Consider the following 22,422-nt stretch of genomic DNA (forward strand, 5'->3'; position numbering starts at 1 on the left):
TGTCCTTTTAGAGAAACTGCAATTACAGTCAAAAGGTCAAAGTCAAGAAACAACACAGTGGCGACAGCTGGTCATATCTTTCTTCATGTAAAATGCAGACAAAGAGTTACAGACTTACCACACTTATAAGCTGTATTAACTGTAGTCCCACAGTAACCACTACAGCTTCACTGAAGTGGTTAACAGGACGGACCACTTTGTTGTAACCAGCGAACAGTCGTTTCACCAGCGTCGTCTCATCGTTTGAGCAACATTCTACATTTAGAACAAACAAAAATAAAGTTTGGGCAGTCAGGAGGATTGAAAACGACAGCATAATGGTGTCAGACTTTAGCAGACTGATCGATAAAGAAGTTGAAGACAGTCTGGGTTGTCAAAATATTAATTTAAAAAGTGTCAGATTTATTGGAAGGAATTTTACTTATGAGGTATTGATTTTTGCACACTAACTCTTCACCACACAGCCATTACTAATTATATTTTGAAGTCACTTTGACAGCATTACATGATAAGTAGAACATCTTGCCACCCAGGTATCCCTAAAAATATTTTCTCTGAAGTGACAGGGAAGGCAGTAAAGGACATTTTCTGTGATTTACACTCCATTTTCCTGATGTAGGGACCAAAATGTGTATTTTTGAGTATTGCGGATGTAGTTCCTTTGGATTATTGCTTTGTCTCACATTTGTTACCATGGTGATATTAATTTCTGGTAAATGTTTCAATGGGTGTGGTTTCCCCTTACTTACCTGGTCTCTTCTCAAGTGGCAGACGAAGTGACCGGGTGAGAAGGACTCAGATATTTTCTGTTGACCGTCTCATCTGCTCCTGTTCTTATCACTTATACATCACTGGCTGATTGCAATGTAATATTTCAATGTTTCAAAAATCAGCATCCATAAAAGGCAAGAGGTTTTCAGAAGGGACTTTGTTGAAGTGTACAATGACAATAAAGGGGTATTCTATTATATTCTAGTCTCTATTCTAATTTAGCCTCTCAATATTGTTTTCAAAGGTATTTGTTGCGACACCTGACTTACCACATGTAATCTGAAACATTGCGTTTATCTCAGAGAAAGCTAGAGTGCATATAGAAGAGAGCAGGACAGAGGCAGGGATGGACAGATGCAAAAAGATCCACAGTAACAGCAACAAATGGTGGTCATTTTATACTGGTGAAAAGCCTCTGCACTGAATGTCCTATGAACACTGTAATCAAATCTGTTTCTATAAGTCTGCAAGTCCTAGAAGTCCTTGGTGAACTTTTGGTGTCTTAGGATGTTTGGGAATACCAATCCTGGCTAATCCATTTGACATTAAGTTTAGATCGGCATGAGTTCTGAACACTAAATCTGCTTTTAACCCTTCTGAATATATAGTACTTTAATGCATGCTATAATGGAGAGCACCATGCCCTGCAATTCTTTTTTTTTTTTTTTTTTTTTTTTTTTTTTTTTTTTTTTTTTGGTCTTTTATTTTCCCCATGCTTTTCCTCTCCACTAGGTCTGATGAAATTCAGCCTGGTAGTTTTTTGTCTGAGAAATAAACCAAGACAGCAAACAACCATCAAGCCAACGACAGGAGTTATAATAGTCTAGCATTTTCCATTAGCTTCACATTTTCGTCCTAAATTTAGTTTGCTTTCAGTTCTGTTTACAGAGTGGGTCTACTCATTTCTAATGGTACTGGGAGTTTTAACGTTTAATATATTATTGGCATTTGTCAATTTGTAAGATATAAAGTACATGAATACTTCGGTCACATATAAACTGCTTAAAAATATGTACCAATGCACCATTACTTTACTAAAGAAACTATTTACTTTAGTTACTTTAGTTACAAGGCCCTAAAAAAAATAAATAAATAAAAACAAAGTAAATAAATATTTTATTTACTTGTATTTATTATAAGGACCCAGAAAGCAAAAGACGCAGTGAATTGGTAATCTTACTGAGTATCATAGCAAAGACATCATGTAATTTTGTCTAACGTGACCAAGCAAACAGCCCTGTGAGCAGGTGACAGCTTTTGCATATTATTTTGGGAATCTGTTGGCTGGCTACACTGAGCTGCCTGAGCTCGGATCTGGTTTCATTTAGCCACCATGAGCAAATTCTCTCTCTCTCAGAGGAGCACTCTGTCTGGGCCGCTGATTCACCCAGGCACTCTGGTCCATAAGGAGGCTCTTATAGGCTGCGGTTAATATTGATCTACTTTGTGTTTTTATTTGGAAAATTTATTTTTTGAATCTTACCAATGTCATATGCCCTTAATTTTTTTGAGGTCATTTAACATCTAATTGCATTCTCCAACAATTGTAATTAATTTACATATTAAAATTAAATTACTTTAGATGCCAGCTGATGAGATGAGAGCTGGCTAACTAAACAGAAAACATTTATACCAGCTCATGTTAGGCTTGCATAAAAATTTTTTTTTTTCCTGCTGATAAATAGTTTGATTACATTCTTATTTTGTATGAGTTTATTCACTAAGCATTAGATAGATGCAAAGTTGCATCCACTTTAAAGAAATTTTCCCTAATGCCATGAACAGTCCCTTTTAAAGGATAACGATAGCTGACAGTGGCAAAAATGACATTTCCAGAATGAATGGAGTATTTCTCTGCAATTACAAAGTCTGTGCAAACATTATTGGTATCAAAATAAAGCTAACGCTTGTGACATTTCATCAGAGTTGTAAAAATTGCAGCAGATGTTACTGTGTCAAAGTTACTGAGGCTGGAACACAGATAAAATAAGTAGAAATTTTCCTCACCTATTTTTTTTTTTTTTTTTCTTTTTGTTTTGGAATATAACCCTTTTAAAAATATGCTTTAGTTCAGATTTTACCTTCTTTTGGCCCTTGCACTAATGGCATGGGGGGCTGTAGGATATCCTGTCTTTGTGGAACATCAGAATGAACATTTGAGGTGTAGGGAAGATCCAAGCTGGTCTTGCTCAACAAATGTTGTTTCACGTGTTCTGCAGACACACACAGACCCATAAGGTCAAAATGGGAGAGACGCACATAGACATGCAACAAAATAAATTAAAAAAAACAAAATGAAGAAAAACATGAGCAGACCATTTGCTACATTGTTTCTGCTAGTTGCCTTTTCCTTAATCAGATTTTTCTGTACAGAGAAAATCTTAAATTAACAAAACAAAAACGATGCTCATAGCTTTTCACCCCAACTGGTCGCGGCAGATGGCCGCTCCTCCCTGAGCCTGGTTCTGCTGGAGGTTTCTTCCTGTTAAAAGGGAGCTTTTCCTTCCCATTGTTGCCAAAGTGCTTGCTCATAGGGGGTCATATGATTATTGTCACTGTATATATATTATCATAGTCTACCTTACAAAATTAAGCGCCTTGACTGTTGTTGTGGTATGCTGCTGCATTAAAAAAATAAATAAATTAAAAAAAAAAAGATTTTTACACTCTAAAAGGTGATGATGGAAAGGACAAATTCAACATTTAAAATACATAAAAATGTTAATTATTCCTACAGGGATGGGCTTTTCTTGCATAGAAGATTCAAGAAAAGCTAGATGCATATAAAATCTAGAAAATCTCATCACTGACCAGGGAAGCTGTTCAATATGGTTTTGAACTCCTCCAAATCTACGTTTGATTCCATGTCCAAGTTCAGTTCTTTGAGGATCTGCGGGTTGTCCTTGACGAAGTTTAACATCGCCTGGATAGTATTCAGGGAGAGTTGTTCTCCTGCAGAGAAAGTGAAGAGGAGCGGACAATGGTATTACATGTTTTTCACAATGTTCGTTAACTCTGAGCAACACACAAACAACAAAATAATAAATCCACTTGATGATTCTCTTAATCAGATGTAACAATACATTGGATCTCTTTTTCATTGACAAATCAGTGAGTTAAATGTACCATGTTGCACTTGGGTAGAAATGAATAAAGACTGTACTATTATTGGCTGCTTTATGGTTTTCAGGCTGCAGTATACATTTGTCTGATAAACGTAGTGCAGACATTAACAGATGTGCATCAACATTCTAAACCTAGTGTCTGATCAAATGGGAAATATGGGCACATCCAACCATCAACATCCATGGCAAGAAAAAAAAGGAAACAGTGAAGCGTCAAACCCTGCAGTTCCTCCAATGTCCACTTGAGATTGGCTTCAAAAGTAGGTCAATCTCCCAACCCCACAGTGAAGCCATTCTTTCAGCTTTTAGGTATGAACTATAAACACTTCATGATTTTATGTTATTGGATATTTTTTTTCTTTTTTTTAAAATTACCATGTGAATTCTTGAGTTATACAGAAACGTGTTTGCTAAATTTAAAAAAGAAAGGAAAATCCCATTAATAAACTAGCATCTGAGTGTTATTTGTTTATTTTACTGTATTTGTACTTTTATAGGATGTTTTTCAACATTCTGTGTCTAACATGAAGCTACAGTTTCACTGAAGTCTTATGCAAATACAGATATCAGGACAGAAAGTCAGATTACTACAGATTATTAATGGGAGCATGCCACTACCATGTCCTTTGTGTTTGCATGTTCTCTCTGTGCTGAGTTACAGACAAGAAAGCTCAGATGGTGATTACTGTGAAGGTGGACAGAGAATTATTATTATTTTTTTGTCAACAGGACAAAAACTGCATTTAAACGTGGAAATACAAAGCAAAATCCTTTATCTAATGCAAATAGCATCTGGCCATCCATCATTCCTCACTGAGTCAATGTTAAATGGAGCTAATGCCTTTGAGTTCATACGCAGACGTTCTCATTCACTTTGTTCAGCCCTCCAGCTGCAATGGCAGGCAGGTTTGTTTACTTACTTTTAGTCAGAGAGACAGGCTTTTATTTTGAAATGGCTTCATGGCTTTGGTAGTAGGAGACACTTAATCAGTTTATCTGCAGTTTGTGTGAATTCAGTTTAGTTTTATAGTCATTTTAATGTCAAAGTATCACCAAAAAGGAAAATCTCAAAAACAGTCAGTGCGTCAAACTTGATACGTTTTTATCAAACATTTCTGGATGGACACCAACCGAGCTGTGTTGAAGTTTGTGTGTTAGCTGAACTTTAAAAGCTGGAGAGTAAAAACATTCAGAAAGTGTTTCATTTTGCTGTAATTATTGTTGTAAACCCTCATTAATGAGAACAATGGTCACATCTCTTTGGCTCACTCCTGACTGATGAGTTTTTAATGATGCTGCTGCCCAGTTATTTATCTCTCCTAATAAAATCATCTCCTTTCTGCAGCAGTTAGTTTGTTAAATAGTGACATGTGTTTCTGATGAGGGTTTTGCTCCACGAGTAGTGAAGTAAAATCCACAGTTTAGCATTTTTTTTTTTTTTTTCCTGTAGAGGAGTCGGCAACCATTACTACAAGAAAAGACAATCAATATGAAGGCACAAAATATATTTTACTGCAAAAGTAAACAAAGTGTCCTATTGTAAAGCATATGATTAGATTTGATTATGATGTGAAATGTAGATATAAAAAAAGGGTCAGAGAAAGAATAGATGCTTCATTTAAAGTTTAGTCTCCTACAGTGCTTTATACATCTGTATTCTACAAACTCTGATGCTGTCATGTAGTTTGAAGAACTGAGGCACACACTTAATCTGAATAGAAAACCAAGCCACCTGGTACATGTGAAGGGGCATAATATATTTAATGGGAGAATTTACCAAACTGACACGCTAATGTCAAACTTAAAGCTTCAACATAGTCTTTTGCTGCTAGTCCACCAGGGTAACAGCACTCAGACACATTATACTCCCCACCACCAGATTATCAAAACAAATAGATACAGGTTTTGAAAAAGTGAGTGTTATCTTACAATTGAGTGTTATTCTATATTTAAACTGCTTCTCTACAGCTGAAATTTCTCCGAGGACTAGCAACCTTTGGACTGAGTACCACTTTTAGTCTTTATTAAGTTTTTGAGAACTTAATTTAACCCCTTAGTTGGAGAGGAAACATTTTTGAAAGTAAGCAAAAAACAAACAAACACTTAGTTGTTGTGAACTCTGACTTGGAGGGGTACTCTACTATAAAATAACTACCAGCTACAGGTGGAGCAGTTTATTTTTGTCAAATCACTGCCACTTTCCTAAAGAGTTTATGGTCTCACTTATTGAACACAATATGAGGTTTATGATCCCATTAATGTAACCAAAAAAAGGGCAATCATTTTAGCTCACTGGTTGAGCAGGTGCCCATATGCTGAAATGCAGCAGCCCAGGTTTAAGGTTAACCGTCAGCTCTTTGCCCTTCCCCTGCTCTCTCCATCTCCTTCATGTCTATTCTTCACTGCTCAACTGCTAAAAAAGGCAAAAAGCCACAAAATTGATCTTTAAAAAAATATGTAAGATAAATTTGGATAAAAGCAATAACACAGGGGGTGCTTCAGGACAGGCAACCTATGCAATTTACAAGTTGTAGTCATATAAGTAAGTAGACTCTCAGATTTACAGACACGCTAAATCTAAGCATGTTATGTTTGTGTGTACAATCTGAGCAATAAGTCTGAGCAGGACTTTATGTTTTGGTTCAGGTTTACAACTTTTGCTATTTCCCTGGTAAGACTCAACCACCTGATAACACATCAGGATTTTGCTTGTTTTAGGCATTATTGACATGTTGTGGTGGGCACCAACAAGGTTTTAGACTCCAGACTGAGAGTTGCTATTGAATGTTAATACTGAAACTGGTTCCTCACATATGTGTTACAAGAACATGCACAGTGCCCAGCCCAGATCTAGCTGAATGTAAATAAACGTCATTAATACACAGTAATACTACAAGACACACAATTTGTGGTGCACAAAGCAGAACTTGGAGAGCAGTCAGATTGAGTTAAGATGCCAAAGTGTGTGTGTGTATGTATGTATAATAGTATAAGCCACTACCATGTACACACACATGCACACAAAAGCATGTTTTGGTTTCCTTTCAAAGTTTCATTTGGGATCTTTATAGAAGATCTGTATAATGAGTGTGGTGTTGTTGTCTGCAGTGTTGATATTCATTTCCTTGGCTGTCTGCCATTAGCCGTGCCTGTTGCTGTGTGCATGTCATCTGTCTCTTGCACTGAGAAGCTTTGATCTGACCACATACAAAAATAGAGAAGAGGCGGGACATGGGAGCCACTTGGAGCTGTCAGTCATTGCCCACACTCTGCATTTACACATGATGCCGCTGCAAGATAAAAATCTTTTTGTCTAATGCAGTTTCATATGGGCTCTTGAAACGTTTGAACAGAGATCACTAGTTTGAGTGACAGCACACAGAAGGTACAGACAAACACTTCTAGGGAAAATAATTTGTTGTTACTGTGACAGTATTTGAGCAAGTTTTTTAAAATATTCAAGTAACCAGTTACGCTTTAAACTAGCTCATCTGTCTGCCTGGCTTTGCTTTGAATTTTTTGCCTTCCATATAGTGGACTTTAATTGGAGCATCCTGTTAAATATGGTTGAACTGGTACGTTTGTGTCTATGATAACAGTTACATGTGTCCACAACAGGAACTGGGATCCACTTTCTCTTCTCTTTATGTGTCCTACTGGAATGGGCCAAATTTATTGGGGTAGTTGAGTTGGGGTGTGGATGACACACCAATACTTTATTAACTTAATTATTCAAAAAACTCTCTAAAAGGTTATTTTCTGCAAATATTTTAACTACATTGTAACAAATGTGGAAAAAATGTAGTAGTATGTTTCATTTCCTCTCCAAAAATTCCTTCTCTTATGGACATAATCCAACACGAAAACTCTACCATCTCAGATTCAGTTAGCTGTGGACCAGCAGGAGCATACGCAGCTGGTGTCTAAGATCACAGATTTTTCATTTGATATTTGTAAATTTTTTGCAGTCATGATATTCTGTTTTTATTTACAATTTACAGATTGTTAGAACTTTTTGGCAAACAAGAGCCTTTAAAAAACAAAAAACAAAAAACATATTTCAACTTATCTCTGGTACTTTGTGAATTCTTAAGCCCAATCTAAAAAGATGGTTTTTGCTCAAAGGGTTAGGGTTATATATTAAAACATGATATGCCATTGTAGAATATAGTTTTTTATCTAAATATCTAATTCTTACAATATTTAAGTAGAGTTTTGACTTGCTGAAATGTCGATATAAGACCCTGGTAAATGTGTTTCAAGGAACACTCATAACATCTTGAAATAAAACCCTTTTCAAATTCTTTATGAGCATCCATTTTTGTTTCACGTCTGCAGTGATGCAGATAATATCCAACTGGTGGCTTACATGCTACGCCCATTCATCCTGACATACCACCTCCATCTTACATCAATTTATCATCAATGTGTTTCATGAAATCTATCAGTATGAGTCACTGAATTGAAATAGAAAAATATGTTATTCCTGGATGAAGCTGTTAGTGGTGGACACCAACAGTGTGGACAAGTAACAAACTACTGACTGCCAGTGGTTGTTTGTTTTCAGCACGTTAATTTATTTATATTATATTAATTATAATTCTATTTAATTATATATAATATATAATATATTTCTGGCAATATTGAAAAAGCAAAACAAAAAAGTACAATTTGATTGATGCTTGCAAGTAAATGAAAGGTATTTTCCATTCTTTTCTAGTGAGCTACTGTCATTGATGACACACTACCTAATTTGAAGTAGGAATGTATTGAAACAAGGTGCCAGCAGTAGCAGCAGTGCAATAGTCACGATTTGGCGAAATGTGTTTGGAACCTGTGCAATATTGTCACATAATAAACTGAAAAGTATTTTCTGACTTGGATATTATGTCCTGGCTGCTTAAAGCCCTACTTCTCCTCCATATAACCACATCAGTAATTTCCATCCACCATTTGCTTTTCCTGTTTTCCAAGTTTCTTCCATATTTTGCAAAGTACAGTGCTTTGTTGGAGGTTGTTGAAGTAGCTTTTTTTATTTTTTTAATCTAATAAATTGTCCTAGCTGTTCCCCACTCATATCTGGGCTTGTCCCCTGTTTGTACACACCAAGGAACATAAAAACATGGCATTTCTCTAGCAATGATATTGCAATACAACACCTTTACATAGTGTAGAAATTACTATGAGTGATATCGTGGACGATTTTGCACAGCCCTATTTTCAAGAGATTGAAAGAAACTTCAGAATAAATTAATTTTATTTATTCCAGTTGCACATACACTAGCCTTATGTTCTAATCTTGGATACATTTGTACATATTATCTGCTAAATATTATATCCTTAGGGTTTTCTTTCTTTCTTTCTTTCTTTTTTCTTTTTTTTTTTTTTTAACAAACTCTGAAGTGCTATTTTTATGTATCATCAATACAAAGGACATGTTTGTGTTTGTTCTCTTTGACTGATTTCATGTATAGTTAATCTTATTATAGGTTCTTTGAGATAAAAGTGTATTGCTTCAAGGCAGCGGCTGAGGTAATTTGATACTAAATAGAACCAGAGTCCTTTTAAAAAAAAAAAAAAAAATCATTTCACCCTTTACCAGATAAGCCAGTCACTTTATGTTGCATCTTTCATCTTCCTTTCAAAACAGTAGATGACATGAGTAAATGAACCGTGCATTCATTTGTATGGGATGAGGTGATGAAAAGTACCATACTCCATGGGAAAAATAGCAGCATAAACCTCATGAACCTTACAGGAATTTATTCGAAAATGCATCGAATATAAGACTCTGAGGTTTTTGGTATTCTGGTACTGAAGTTGTGGTTATTTAACTATCTAGTACTTGAGAGGTCACCGTTTTAAGTACACCAAGAAACAGTGTGTTGATTAACAACTATGTGTCACATTAAATGTCCTTGGGCAAAGGCACTAAATGCATACCTGCTCAATGATAAATACACAGTATTGAATGCAAAAGGAATGTTAACAATGCTGGAGAGACTTTTTTTGTGGGTATGGGATATTTCAAGGACGGATGAAACCACAGCGTCATTTTAAAAATGATTTACAAGTAAAACAAAAGACTGAATATCATCACAGTGAAAACACGATACAACAGCTGTAAACTCTAAAGAGATGGTCTTCACATATACATAAAAAGCACAATTACCAGATAATTTTCTTTCTTTCTTTTTAGACATTGCTCCTTTGTAAAGGGTTTTTCAGAAGTAGCAAACGCCTCTCTCTCATTGTGCCAGTTGTTTCCAAGGGGATTCAATCTTGTCATTATGATTATGATGCTTCGAGATTTTTATTTGGATTTATTTTTATGCTTTTCATCGATGTGATGAAGCCCTTTGATTTCAGTATAATGGATTTGCCAAAATCAGCTGCTCCTCTGTGGTTGTTTAAAATGTTATTAACGTTGCTTAACGTGTTTATTTTTGGTCAGAAAGTGATGTCCTGTTTCCTGAGACTAACATAATTTACAGAAGCCTAAAATTTCACAGCATGGAAAGTACTTTGTAATGAACCATTTCTAATGTCTGATTTTCTGAATAATATTTTTCTTTCTTCTTTATCTGTTTTGAAGCAGCACTGTTACAGCAAGCTGAAACATAACCGATAAGATTGAAATATCAACACATACTGAGGATTACTTACCAGAACATACACAGAGGATGCATGTCAGTAAGACGTGGACCTTTGGAACATTCATATTTCCACCAGATGTTTAAAGAAACAGCTTAGAAATCCACGGCATCTGTTTGGTAATGTGTTGTCGAGTCGTTATCAGGTCAGAACCAAATCTAACCTGTATGCTAACTTTACATAGACACAGAAACATGCACTAAAGCTGTAGCAGTCACCTTAAAGCTGAAGTGAGTAGTGGGAAGGGGATCATCCAGTATGTAAGCTCATGTTTCTTATGGTCAACTCTACTTCCCCCACCCAACAACATCCCGACCTCTCAGCGCGTGTCATGTAGAGGAGACAGCTGGGACTGTGTGTGTGTGTGTGTGTGTGTGTGTGTGTGAGAATATACACAAAAAAGCACAATCATCATTTTCTCTCACTGAACCCAACTCATGCTCTGTCAATGAAACGGAGTAGCAAAGAACAGTCAGAGTTAAAGAAAGCTTGGCTTAAATCAGTGAAGACGAACATGCTAACACTTTAGGAGACAGAGACGGGAAGGCCAACAGGAGGACAGCTGATAGCTGTCACTGGTGGAATGAGAAGCATGTCCACACATGCTGCTAAGCGGTAATACACACTCCAGCAGACAGACACACACTATACCCACTACACTGCTAGCTTGCATGAAGCGGTGTGCTTCCGATTGACCAGTATTAAACGTTAAAAAAAGGTTTTTCATCCTTCTTAAGGTGAATTTTATTTTGTTAAAAATGACTCGGAGGAGTTTTATTTTATGACAGAACCACTGACTTTTGACGAGGCAATTTATTAAATTTTTGTGAAGTGATTTTCATTACTGTCATAAAGAGTTCTGCTTTTTTCCTTTGATTACTTCTGTCTGACTTTTTAAAAATACATGTAAGTATGCACTTACAATTTTCAAAATCACACCAAGTTTTTTGTTACTTTGGGCTTTTCATTGTATTGATTTGCATATTGGTAGAGCAGTCTAGACAGATTAATCTGATTTTCAGTTGGTCCTTTTCTAGCAGGACTTGTTAAAATTCAAGAAAATGATTAATTTAACAAAAAGTGGAAATTGCATATTGTTTTTTTTTTTTTTTTTAGATCTGGAGGCAATATTACAAAACCCTGAACATTATTTTATTTTGTTCTTCAATTTCTTTTCTTTAAGTGTGCAACATTTCCAAGTAAGTGTCTGTAAAATGTGAAGTAACTTAAAAAAAAAAAAAAAAAGTATAAGGGTGGAAAAATAAATTAAATTTAAAAAATCCCAACTTTAGGGAATGGTATTTTTACAGGTTGGTAAAAAATATGCTTTTGGCCACTATAGTTTCCCCCTTTATTAAAATTCAACAAGGGGTGATTTTTATAATTATTTATTTATTTATTTTCATTAGTTATCCAGTTGGTTGCTTGGAATTGGGGGCTTGGCTACTTTGACTGACAGGTCCCCTGACACAGGCAGCTGAAGCTCATCATTGCCTGCTAGGCCTCACTTCTGCGCACTGAACTGGACCTCTCCACTGTGCCTGCATTCTGAAATATTCTTAATAGAACCCTTTAACACTTGCTGTGTAGTATAGTAAATTTGTGCTTTAGTTTTAGTTAATGAACTTCTAGTGTTTTATCAAACATTTAACAATAATATGTTGGAACCAGTGTACAGTTTATGAATGCAGTTGCTGTTAGCTGATCATGCCAGCCTCTCTTCTAAATATAGCATCTTCTGGTTACAAATCAAGCCAAAAACAAAGCAAAACAGAAAACACAGTAGTGGCCAAAATGCTAATGTTCAGGCCTCAAAATGCAGAATCCAAAAAGCAATGCGTGACCACATGGTGGTTACATTCAGCTGCTAAAGTATCTGCTATTTCAAAAAGATAGAAGATAAGTTAGTTAAATAAGCTAGTGATCCAAGAAGAAAAGCAAGAAAAAAGATACAATTTTAAAGTGGAGTAAACCACCATGATCATGGAGCTCAAACATTGTAAAAATAGAGGAATTCTGACACTGGAGCACTGCTCTTCCTGATCTTAACCCCTTCTTAAACTAACTGCTAATCATCTCCAAAGGAGGATGGCAACAAAGTCCTGGAGCGCGAGAACAAAGCATAAACATCTTTTAGGGCTGTGATACTGCTCATGACACTAGTACGAAATATACAATTTACCAAGACCATTAACATACTGTTATAGGCTGTGGTCATGCTGCTGTTCATCCACTAGATGGCAGGATTTGTTTGAGAGCAGAAGCTTAGCGCATCAAACCAGAGACAAAATGTGAGAATACGAGCCTGAATGTGAGTCACGTCTTTAACTGGGAGCAGCAGAATATACTGTTGTAACAAAGAACTGCTCAGAAACTTTGCCACAAACTCTGGGCTGCAGTGACAAAAAGCTGGATTATTTATCTCCTAACATGATATTACTTTGCATGTGATGAAACTGCTCAGATCAGAAGCCTTGTCACAAATCAGTAGGTTTTATGATTAGACTGGGCAGCCATTAGCAGCTGTGAGAATAAAAATTTAATGTAGCTCAACCTCTAAACTCGAATGGACCACAGGGTAAAATATGACACCATTACCATTATATTAATTTATTTTGAAGAAGCAAGTGGACAAAATTTTATGATGATAATCAAAACAACCCAGTGCGACTTCACATTAAAATTGTACCAAAGACACATGAAGTTTCACTTCTAGCACACACAACTTTTACTTCCCCAACAGATAATCCCAGTGATGAACAGTAATGGGTCTTAAGTAGACTGTATACACTGTATTCTCAGTGCGTCAAAACCAAAATCGGACTTTATCAAAAGCAAATGTAATGCCTTGTTTTTTTTTTTCTTTATAAACCTTTGACACTAAATGTGCATCAGAAAAACATTTTATCTAGAAGTCAATGTCATTATGCAGGTAATCATAGTCAAGAGTTTTGTATCTCCAACTAATGTGTAACTTGTTCATTATTAGAGGTGGACTTAAAGGTGGTGGTGTTTAAAGAATCACAGAATTGCATTACACTGACATTATAGCACGCGATTAGTGTGTAGCAAGTCACTTAGTTAATAAATATTCACTGAAATAACTCGTGAACCTGAATGAACTGACTGCTGTCCACAGTAGATGGCAGTACAAGACTAAACAACAGGGTTTGATGGCACTGTGGCCTACCCTGGGTGTGTGTCTGTGTGTCTTTGCCTCTATTGCCCTGTCTAAAACTCTGTGCTTCTCTCTGACACTCTGTACATTTCCTCTAGGCTTTCTCTCTGTCTGGCACACTAGTTTCACATGTCTTTATGTGTTTTGCTTCCTGTCTCGGGTTCTGTTCAGGACACACGAGCCCACACACTAAACTCTAGTTTTCAGTCTCTCCTCTTTCTTGTAAAAGCTGATACTGGTCTTTGAAGGGAATATGAAAGAATACTTTGAGATAACTGGTGATAGCCGCCTGCCACTATCTCAGAGAAATCACAGGATCAAATGCCATGGCGAATTTACATTATTTTCAATTATAAAAAAACATTTCTGCACTACAATTATTACCCCAAATTTGACTGTTTTACTGGTTGCACAGTTTACAAGGTACTGCCAATCAAGACTTTACATCTGCACACTTACCATCTCTTTGAAGTGTCAGATCTCATGTTATAAAACTACATTTCTGAAAAGATTGTCATTATTAAAAGGACTTTTTTTTTTTGTCTTCTTCTGGTAACTCACAACAAACCAGTAACAACTGTTTTCCCAGAGGGATAAATGACACATTACATGCCCTACGTTGTCTGTGTTCATCTTAGGCCGCTAATTTTATCTGCAAATGAGCAACCATGATTTAATATGACTCAAGGCTTACTGAAGGTTATTTAGTAGACACACAGGCGTGATGCTCTAATTGGGAAAGACACAATTTTAAGTTAGCGAGGAAACAAGCTGTGAAAGAAATTTGGTATTAGTGCATCACGAGAGGTTAATTTAGTTGCCGTGTGAGGGAGTTGCCTAGTTGTTAAAAGGACACTCTTTCCTTTGAAAAAATAACCAGCCTGCTGAACTGAACCAGCCAACCTAGTGAATTATTATTGCGTACACTTTTTTTTTTTTTTTTTATATGAAGTCATAATAAATGTGCATTTAATCTTATTTATTTATTTTTGACCTAAATATAGCTTCCTGTAATCTTGCTGTCAAACAGACTAAGTTAATGGCTTTGATCAGAGATGCCATTAAGCAAACTGAAATCTTTTGAAAAAGCCGATTTGTTTAAACCAAATATTCTTTGCATGTTGCCATGGCTTTTTGCGTGTTTCTTTTTTTGTTCTGTCTGCTGTTTATTTATAAAAGGGTGGGGGTGGTGGTATTAATATTAGAATCTACTTTGGGTTTGAGCTTTCTGTTTTTTCTCTGTTTACATATTACTCTGTAATTTACTTTACTTTAGATGGTAGTTAAGGAGCCTCCACACTGGAAGTGAGGATCACCAGAAGTGACGTGGTGATGATAACCTACAAAGTCAGCAAGATGCACAGATTTTTTTCTATGTTCTGCTCCTGTGTTTGGAGGTTCTGTGAGGCTGGATTATGAAAAATATTAACTACATTGAGCAAAAGGCTGGATGACAGAACCAAATGTTTTAAGTCAGGAATTTACAAACATGGGTCCAGACAACTATTTTCCAAATGCATTCGTTTGATCAGATCAAACAGTTGCTAACTTAAACGTCAGTGAAGTCTGTAATACTGATTCCTGTCAGATAGTTTTTATAACAAGCAAAACATGCAGTGCAAAAACACATTCATGGAAATATTTTTACTTCCACTTATTGCTGAAGAGTCGACCCTCAGTGATCCTGTCATCCCAGCTACTTTCTCATCCAGACTTATTTGGCCTTTGCTTTTGTTAGTATTGCTAATGTTACAGTTATAGTTGTTGAACCACAGCCGTCATTTTTCTTAACATCTCCATTCCCACAAGATCACGTGAAGTGGTAAATTGCTTCCTCTGCCAAAGCAGTTTTAATATCCTGTAGTGTCTATTTTTGCATTATTTTCAAGTCTTTTTCTTTCTATGCTTAAATTTTGAAAAAAACGAATATGAAGTTTCCATTTATACTCATGACGCAAACAGTTTCTAACAGGTTAACAGACATTATTAGTCAGTTTGAGGCTTCTCTAACTGCTGCGCAACCTCTCTGCTTGACATCATGGTGAAATCAAAAGAAAGATGTCACACAAGTCTAGTTCATGCTTTGAAGTCATTTTGAAGTTTGAAGGTATCTTATTCATCTGCACACACAATAATACGCAAACATAAACGCAACTCGATCATACGGCCATCACGTAAGTCAGGAAGGAGACATAATCTGTCTCCTACAGATGAAAGTAAATTCCAGAGTCACACCGAAGAAACTCATGAAGATGTTGGAAGAATTGGGCGCCCAAAAAAATCTGTATTCACAGTAAAATACAAGCTACTCAGTAACGACGAAGCCACTTATGTTCTGGCATAGAAAGACCAGACTTAGGTTAAAGATGACCTACTTTTAGATATATACACTACATATAGAGAAAATCTCAGTATGCTTTGAGTTCTTCAGATGAGCTGACAGTTTATCTATAGTGAGGAAAATGAAGGATAGATTATTTTTTCTTTTATTTGTTGCACACTAGTTTCCAAAACAGGAATGTGCACTGAAAAAGGCTTAACAGCACACTTTCTTATGTGTATTGGATGTAAATTCAACCGCAGCAAGCAAAGTACAATATGACACCATCAGTGTTTGCTAGGCTTAACTGGCACTGATCTTTCATAAATACAGCTAACTGTCAAAACAAGAACATCCCAAATGATTAAATTTAAGCTGCACAGTTTCTTGTTTGAAAGACGAAATTGGATGACAAGTAAAAATGTAATGCTTTAACATGACTACGTGTGTAAAGATGCAGGATTTGGTTCATACGTAGATGTTTGGGCCACCTAGTTAGAGTGGACAGGCCTGTTCACTTTAAAACATGACTGGATCTGGAACAAAAAATAAATTTCTATATTCAAACGTATTTCTAGCGTGCTCCACACATGAAACATCTTTAAAACCTCACAGCTTTTTATTTACTCAGCTATTATTCTGACCAACTGAAGGGCTGGAAAGACTCCAACTGCAAAACAGCTTCATTTTAATTTGTTGTTTGGGATAACATATTGCAGATACAGATACTGTGTGTTTATTCAATATATTCTTCTCTCAAGCTGGGGTGTTGATGGTTACCACAGCTGTTGAATGAAACTGGACTGGAACATATGAGAGGAGGTGGGAGTAATATTTCATCCATGCAATATGCTGGAAGTTAAAGTCTGAATACTTTGAGATTAGAAAGGGCAGATTTCTCCAGCTGGCTAAACGATGTCTGGTGAAGAGCTTACATTCCAGTGGTTAGAGTCTAAAAAGACCAGACAGAAATATGTTTAACATATGTTGAATGAAAATGCTTGCAATTTGAGGTGCTTGATGAAAATTTGAAGCGCTGTGTGAGGGGATATTAGTTTGTTTAGTCATTCTGTCTGGCATATTTCAGTCATTTTAAATATTTTACAATGTAAAAACATCTGATTATCACATGAATACAACAGACCACATATATGGAGGGAGAGACATAAAGATAGACATACTGAAGAAACAAGGATAGGCATTCCAGCCAAGCAGAGATTTTAAAAAATGAAATCTTTTTTACAGGGTTTTGAGAAAGGCCTTTGTCGTGAGACACCATCAAGAGAATTGAAAGTGTCCTTACGAGGCACAAAAAATCAATTTCATCCTGCCATGGTCTCTGTAAATGTGGCTTTGTGTAATAAATGATTGTGTGTAATACAAATACTGCCCTAAGAGGATGGTTATTTGTAAGGATAGGAAAATATGTGGATGTCTTCTAGACTATTTGGTATTTTTAAAGTATAGTAGAATAGATAGCACAAAAGATGGAAGTTGTGTAACTTTTTTCCACCCATCACCAAAAATGAAATGTATTACATCACACATCTCAGCTCTTAAGGGAAGTGTAGTTGCGTAGTCTGCTACAAAGTATCTATGGTTCTCAGGAGAAATCAAAGGCAAATTGCTGAAGGTAATTTGACCAGAGTAAACTGCGGTCACTGGTAACAGCAAACGGCATTGCGTAAAATGCAGAGAAAGAGATTGCTGATTAAGAGGAGACAGTTGTCAAAAAGCTGCCAGTCTCATTGCTGTCATATAGTCAAGGAAAAGAAATAGGCCTCTGATTTTGTGGATGCATTAGACCCTGTCTTTGCAAAGTTTTTTTTCATTTTTAATTTTTTTTATCAGGAACCCAGTATCCTGAATGAGAACAGAAATGATCTATTCAGGACAGCTGTGTAGCTCACATCCTTTTTGTGTTATTCTTTGCATATAATGTTTTTCTACAAAGACAGAAATGTTTTCAAAAGTTTTGATGTATTACATAAGGTGAGTATCATGTGAGAGACATTATATGTTGAGAAGTGTTTCAAAGTCAAGCAATCCTGCATTGAAGTCCATGGAAGCTTAATGAAACACTGTGGATGTTCTCCCCAATAGAGCGAGTCAAGATCTAAAAAAGGAAAAAATACAGTTTAATTTTCAGTGGGAGTATATTCAGTTCTTAGGAGACTCCACCCCAACTTACTCTTAAATGACACTCCCAGACTTGTGACATGCTATCTTCAACTGGTGCTGTGGGTGTTGGACCACGTTTTTGCTCATTATTTAAAGGAATTCCACACAAGACTTTTTGATGGTTTTAAGTTTGGCTCAGTGTGTTTTTTTTTTGCTTTAGTAAAGCAGCATGCAATTACGCTACACCATGAACACTGGACTGGACTGCATTCTTCTTTTTCATTCACCTGATGGTTCAAAAACAAAGAAGCTATACATTTTAAGATAAAAACAGTCACATCAACCTTTCTTTTTTGCTTATTATTTTCAAACATTTGAAAATCATGATCTTGTCAAATCTGAAATGGGGGGAAAAACAATTAGTTATGATGTTGATCCTTTTTTACATCTTTATAAAATCAAGACTAGGGATGGGTATCGTTTAGGTTTTATCTGATACCGGTGCCAAACCGGTACTTTTGAAACGGTGCCGGTGCTTAAACGGTGCTCGAACCGGTGCTTAAAGAATGGAGAACACAAAATTGGTCCAAAAACCTCTCATGTTCAGCTGTTTTTTTGTAAAAAGATAACAATGTTAGCCTTTTCTGCAGCTATAGGGCATATATGGTATCACTCTTGGCTGGAAGCAGTGCTTAAACAATGGAAAAAACACAAATTTGTCCAAAAACCTCTCATGTTTAACTGTTTCCCACTTTTTCTTTGGTCATTTTAGCCTTTTTGGCCAGGGTGAAGGGAGTATCTGCCATCAAACAAGAAGGCAGCCGCATGTAGCTATGATGATGTTTGCTAGTTCACCTTACATGCATTAATTTAATAACGTGGTTAGCCTACTCAACGTAAATTAAACACGAACAACATTAAGCTACTCACGCAGAGAAGAACGGCTGCTGCTGCCATCATCATCCTCATCATTTCTGCTACACTGGCAGGGCTAGGGGCCAGGACTCTACTCTTCAGCTTTTTGGGGGATGTTGCTAACTCCGGGTCCGATAACAGGCACCACACCTGCAGTAGATGCGCTCGGTGTGAGGTCTCGCAGCAAGCTATCAAATACGGCGCATTTTTCGGCTTTTAAAAAAAGACGCTATGCGTCGCCAGGTGTTTCATCGGATTTCAGGTGTTACCTCCTTTCCACAGTATCAGCTTAAAGCACTTGTTGCAGGCTGCTGAGTTTGCATATTTTGCTGTGAAGTACAGCCAGACTTTTGACCGCTTCGTCTTGGACATTTTTAATCTGTAGCTCTGCTCTAAAAGAACGTACGTACCTGGACCCGCCTACTATCCCCGGAAACGTAAAATGATTGGCTACAATTCGAAGTGTATCACATCTCAGGAAAAAAAAGCACCGAAATAAAGCACCGAAATGTGCGCTGCTTTTCGGTCTGGTTACTACCGTTTATGTCAGAACCGGTGCCATCATGGCACTGGACACCGGTACCCATCCCTAATCAAGACTGGATTTTCAAATCTTCTGTGTAGTCAGGTCACACTTGACTTAATGTATTCACTCATTGTTATTTGTCAAGATATCAGAGTATTTGTGCGATCATGCACTGAATAGTGTTTCTTGGAATGTTGTCCAAAGGGCACTAAATGGTTAAAAGAACAAAAATAATCACCCAGCCACATGATATTAATCCAAATACAACAGTGTCAATGGCCTCTATCGTTACAAAATCAAGACTGTGCTTTTTATTGTTGTGTGCTTATATACCGGGACAGTGAACAAAATTGACTTTGTTAGAAAACATGTTCAGTAACTCACCTCTCTGACTCCACAGCATGGGTATTGACTATAGCACAGTATGAAAGTAGTAGGCAAAAGACAGAAGAGATGGACAGGAAGCGAGATTTAATTTGTTTCTTTTTTGAGGGCATGCGCCTATCTTTCTTCTCTGCTGCTTTGAGTTCTGTGCTCATGATTCTTTGAAGTAGGAAAAATTCTCGCTTGCTCTTTTGTTTCAAAGAAACTCTATTAGAGAAGGAAAGTCAAAATCCAATGTCCCCTTGAACAGGCCCCAGGTGAGAGATGATCACTTAAGTCCCTAAATGCCAAGTCGAGTCCTAGTATATTTTAATTAGCCTCAATTCTTGGTAGAGATACTATATTTACTTACATTTTGTCCTTGTAAGATGAGAGCACTGATGTGTTTTTAATTTACCTACATCTACTACGTTTGGTCCCTGGTGGGCATGAGGTAATATGACCATCTTGATGTACACAACAAGAAGTTTATTTAATTTGTTAAAGTGTCTAGTTAGAAAGATGAAAATCCATGTCCCACTGATATTGTTTTTCAGTCTCTGTATCAGTTTAACAGTAAAACATGACCTTTTTGTTTTATAGTGTACTGAAATAAAACTTTCAAGAATTTTAAGATACTGTGGTATGCTTTAAAATGATCAAAGTATACTGGCTTCTGCAAATATACAGACTTAAGAAAACAAAAGATTTTGGGGGGGGGGGGGGCTGACAGAAACAGAAGCATAATTTTAGTGAGTTTATGTCTGAATGTATCAACTTACGAATTCTTACGATATGCAATGCAGTCTTACGTTGTTTCAAATATGTAGTCTAAGAGTACATACATGATCAGCCCTACATGTCATATCTACAGTTCGTATATATCATTTTCTGGTTCTACTTCAACCCAAATGACCCCCAATAACTAATGTACAAGAAAATCAATTCTCCCTCAATAACTAATGTACAAGAAAATCAATTCTCCCTGTGACCCTAAAGCATGTCAGAGGAGGATTCACAGTACTGATTAATTTTGAAAAAAACCATAGCTAGTTAAACCAGACTAAAAAGCAAAAATTCTGCCTGTAAAAGAAAAAAAATACTTGTAAACACTATAATAACAATAAGCATTATCTATATTCCTAATCTAACAAAAACGCGCTTAAGTGACTTTACATAAAATGGCAATACCTCCACTTTTTGTGTCTCAACATCCTTCTTGTCCACAGTCATGAATAATCAAAATGTAGTGTCAACATTTTCATGCAGGATCCAAGCTCCAGTCCTACAAAGGAAAAGAAAACTTTGAAGCTTTCAGAGCTAACCCTGTGAGCATGCTCTAGCTGATGGACAACAACTGGTGCATTGCCAAAATATTCTGGGTGGAGTTCTTAGAGTTCAAGTGCACTTAAATCATTTGAAGGAACTCAATATGATTTAATGAAGTACAGAGTTTGCGTTAAAAAAATTGTCAATTATATAGAGAATGATGAAGCAGTGTAACGTCCAACACTGGTAGGAAGTAGAACATGACCCCCAGATTCTAGACACAGGCGGTGACAGAGATGATTGTATCACAGAGCATACTAAGGGCTTCTAGAACAAAGAAGAAGCTTGGCAGCCATGTTGAAATGATTCTATTTGATTATTTTGTAACCACAATCTTAATGAATGTGACAGAGCTGTTATAACACGTTTTTGTTTGTCACATGAAAGCACTTAACAAATGCTAGGCTAATTTGTGTTATAGACACAGTACATAAAGAAAAGCTTAAAAGGTACACTTAGCTATATATTATCCAACTTATATAACTGCTTATAATAAGCACAGAAGTTTGTTGGCCATCACACAGCTAAAATTGTATTATTATTATTTTAAATCCGCTCCCATCCATCAGTGCATTATGATTAGCTAATGTGTTTCACAGTTTGACTGTTGATTGGCTCTTTGGGGCCAGTGAGGTCATCTTTAGCATTTCAGAATTCTCCAGTATATTCTCTCCTCCTTATAAAAAGGATTGTGGGCATACCTGAGGGCCGTTTATATTGAACTGAACATAAATTAGTTAAAATGGTCAAATCTTAGCTGATATTACATTTTCTCTTATATATATCTTTGTCATGATTCACTCGAATACACGTACAGTCATGCACACACGATGTATGTAGTCCATAAAGTACACAACCAGACCACAACCGGACTTTCAATCCCATAAAGTCCCACACTAGGGGTCAGCGTGTGCGACCTGCGAATAATGGGGTTATGGCCCCTGCAGCCACTGTGGAGAACTCATCACATGGGCTCTGAACTAAGTGCAACTGACAATGCTGGTATTTTCTTTCTCTATTTTTCTCTCTGCTCCCTCCACCTTTGTCTCTCAGTCACACACAGACACCATTTTCATACATTTGCAGCACAAAAACAGACTCTCACATACACATTTTTATG

The 22,422-nt window shown here is 36.5% G+C and overlaps 1 protein-coding gene across 1 annotated transcript in view; it reads right to left on the reverse strand.

The window, feature by feature from the left end:
- The window catches only part of LOC146505744 (acetylcholine receptor subunit alpha-like), an 18,850-nt gene extending 7,949 nt beyond the window's left edge, over positions 1-10,901 (reverse strand). The window contains exons 1-4 of the mRNA XM_085182606.1: positions 10,563-10,901; positions 3,583-3,723; positions 2,853-2,984; positions 119-255 (exon numbers count right to left, since the gene is read on the reverse strand). Of these exons, the coding sequence (XP_085038732.1) occupies positions 119-255; positions 2,853-2,984; positions 3,583-3,723; positions 10,563-10,617 (465 nt within the window). The 5' untranslated portion in view covers positions 10,618-10,901. The remainder of the gene's footprint in view (positions 1-118; positions 256-2,852; positions 2,985-3,582; positions 3,724-10,562) is intronic.
- Positions 10,902-22,422: the final 11,521 nt, after the last annotated feature.

This window comes from Neolamprologus multifasciatus, chromosome 13 (genome assembly GCF_963576455.1).
Source record: "Neolamprologus multifasciatus chromosome 13, fNeoMul1.2, whole genome shotgun sequence".
NCBI classification, from domain to species: domain Eukaryota; kingdom Metazoa; phylum Chordata; class Actinopteri; order Cichliformes; family Cichlidae; genus Neolamprologus; species Neolamprologus multifasciatus.